The sequence below is a fragment of the Orycteropus afer genome, unplaced genomic scaffold (assembly GCF_000298275.1).
Source record: "Orycteropus afer afer isolate SDZICR_OR568_19922 unplaced genomic scaffold, OryAfe1.0 scaffold00099, whole genome shotgun sequence".
Classification (NCBI taxonomy): Eukaryota; Metazoa; Chordata; class Mammalia; order Tubulidentata; family Orycteropodidae; genus Orycteropus; species Orycteropus afer.
Window position 1 is genome coordinate 4,026,640 of NW_006921686.1, and position 3,003 is coordinate 4,029,642.

Consider the following 3,003-nt stretch of genomic DNA (forward strand, 5'->3'; position numbering starts at 1 on the left):
AGTCTCGTGCGGCTTGGGGAGCCCGACAACGCCGGGTCCGGGGAGCCGCCCGCCACGCCCGCGGGGCTCGGCGCCGGGGGAGACCGCGTCTGCTTCAACTTGGGCCGCGAGCTTTATTTCTACCCGGGCTGCTGCCGCCGCGGGAGCCAACGGGTGAGCGGCTCGCATCGTGGGGCCCTGGGTATTTAGAGACTAGGGGTTCCCGAGTTAATATGGATTTCGGAGGTGGACGCCCTAGAGGTGATGGACGTCCTGGGTGGATAGGATTCTTGGAGGTGATGCAGGATTCTTAGCGGTGATGGGAGGCGCCGGGGGTGCTGGCAGGCTGGAGATGATGGATAATCTTCAGGTGATGTTGGGGGCCCCTGGGTTATGCGTGGGGCTTCCAGGGTGGTGAATTTCTGGAAATGATGGTGGGCATGGGATGAAGTGGGCTCCCCGCAGTTCTGGGGTGCAGGCATTCTGCAAGTGGTGGGAATCTTGAGACGACGCCAGCTCAGAGGTCCGGAGGTGATGTGGGACTTGGGGAGCCTGGAGGTGAGGAAAATTCTGGAAGTGATAGGGGAGGCTTAACGGTAATAGGGACCTGGAAAGTGAATGGAATCCTAAAGGAAATTGGGGGGTTCAGGACGTAATGAGGGTCCTGAAGGAAAGGAGACTTTTCCAAGCTGAGGTGATGAGGGCCTGTTAGGGGGATGCCTCAGGTGTGCTGGACATCTCTGAAGTCATAGAGGTCCCAGAGGGGAGGTGCAGTTGAAGGGGAAGTTCCCAGAAGGACAGGGATTCCCAAGCTGGTGAGGCCAGAGGTGATAAACCAAAACCAACCAAACTAGTTGCTGTCAGTCAATCCGGACTCACAGCGCCCCTAGAGGGCAAGGTGGAACTGCCCCATAGGATTTCCAAGGCTGTAATCAAACTACCAGGAGCCCTGGTAGTGTAGTGCCTAAGGCACTTGACTGCTAACCAGAAGGCTGGAGGTTCAAACCCACCAGCCGCTCCTCGGAAGGAAGATGGGGCAGTCCACTTCGTAGTGATACCGCCTTGGAAACCCAAGGAGGGGTCGCTATGAGGCGGGTCCGACTCCACGGCACATAACAGCAACAACAAATCAAACTTCCACATCTTTCCCCCCAGGAATGATTGATGGGTTAGAACTGCCCATCTTTCTGTTAGCAGCTGAGCACTTAACCATTGTGCCACCAGGGCTCCCTAGAGATGATAATGGTTCCTCAGACTGGAAGGATGTTGTTGTTAGGTGCTGTGGAGTCGGATCCCACTCATAGTGACCGGACGTACGACAGAACGAAACACTGCCTGGTCCTGCGCGGGCCTCACAGTCCTTGCTACCTGAGCCCATCGTGGCAGCCACTGTGTCAGTCCATCTTGTTGAGGGCCTTCGCCTTTTTTGTTGACCCTCCACTTGACCAATATGATACCTTTCAATTGGAGCTATAGGATTAATGGATCCCTCAGCTGTGACGGGGCGGGGGAAGGGCTGTCCTGAGGATTAGGGACTCAAAGGTGAAGGGGATCCTGGGCTGCTGGGTTTTAGAGTCCTGGTTGACCCTGAGGTTTTGGGGGCTTGGAATATTGTGGTGCTAGGGCCCAAGGGAAAGAGCTCTGATGGCGTAGTGGATAAGGTATTTGGATGCTAACTGGACAGGCAGTGGTTCAAGCCCACCAGCCACTTCTGCAGAAGGAAGATGGGGCAATATACTTACGTAAAGATTCACAGCTTCAGAAAGTCAGTGGGGGGTCGCTGTGAGTCAGAATTGCATCAATGGCAGCAGGGTTTTGGGGATTTTGTGGGGGTGGGGTCGGAAGGAAATAGGAGCCCAGAGACCTTGCCCCTTATGCTGTGGGTTGCAGGGGGCCTAGCTTTGGGGAGGCACTGGGGCTGCATGGGGAGGGTCCTTTGTTTGTTTTTTTTTAACTTCTACTCTGTGATTTGGGTTCCCCTTCCTGTCTGTGGTTACCCCCAGTCTCCCCCAGCCATCACCCTTGGGTTTCGCCCCACTCCTCTCTGTGGTTTCCCAGCCTCAACACCCAGTTCCTTCCTCTCGGTGCTTTAAGCTGTTAACCCCTTTTCTCCCATCACTCAAGTCTATCGACCTCAACAAGCCAATTGACAAGCGGATCTATAAAGGCACCCAGCCCACCTGCCATGACTTCAACCAGTTCACAGCTGCCACAGAGACCATCTCCCTGCTGGTGGGCTTCTCGGCGGGCCAGGTGCAGTACCTGGACCTCATCAAGAAGGGCACCAGCAAGCTGTTCAACGAGGAGGTGATCGTGGGGCCCAGAGCCCAAAGCTGCTTCACTGCTTCCCCTTCCCACTGTCCCCTGCATGCCTGTGTGCACGTGTGTGTGCCCGTGCATTTATGTGCGCACACACGCTCCCTCTGTATGCCGTGGCACTGCATCCGTCTGGGAGGGGCAGGAGGAAGGGAGATGGGGAATGGACTGACAGGCACAAGAGGTAGGGTGACAGCAGCTAGTGTGGCGACAGCCAACAATGATGACAGCCTTGCTGACTGTGTGCGGGCCCTGTGCCAGCGTTGTCGTGAACCCGGCAAGGACCTGGGATGCCCATCTGGCGGATGGGAGAACTGAGCCTGGTCAGCGACTGGTACTTGCGTGATTTCAGAGCCTGTGCTCTTCACAGTCTGTGCACCGTGGGCTTTGGATTCACATCCATGCTGCACCATTTACTCACTGTGGCTCTTTGGGGAAGGGACTGCTGCTCTCAGCCTCAGTTTCCCTCCTCTGCAGAATGGTGACTGTCCTCCTTGCCTCACTGGCCTGTTGCTGGAAACCCATATGTGCCGCGTGCTCGGGCTGGGCAGCAAGGTCAGGGTGTGATCTTACCACTGGGCTCCGTGGTAGGGACTGGGCTCGGCCTTGATCTGTTTCCCTCTGGTCCAGAGGAGGTGTTCTAGAAATATCCTCAGAATGAGTGAACCGCCGAAGGGAGTCAGTGACCGTAGGTGCGTCAGCTCACCC

The 3,003-nt window shown here is 56.4% G+C and overlaps 1 protein-coding gene across 1 annotated transcript in view; it reads left to right on the top strand.

Moving 5' to 3' along the window:
• The window catches only part of DMWD (DM1 locus, WD repeat containing), a gene marked incomplete at its 5' end in the record, with an annotated part of 10,607 nt that continues 7,604 nt past the window's right edge, over window positions 1–3,003 (top strand). The window contains 2 exons of the mRNA XM_007943060.1: window positions 1–153; window positions 2,104–2,286. Coding sequence (XP_007941251.1) covers window positions 1–153; window positions 2,104–2,286 — 336 coding nt within the window. The remainder of the gene's footprint in view (window positions 154–2,103; window positions 2,287–3,003) is intronic.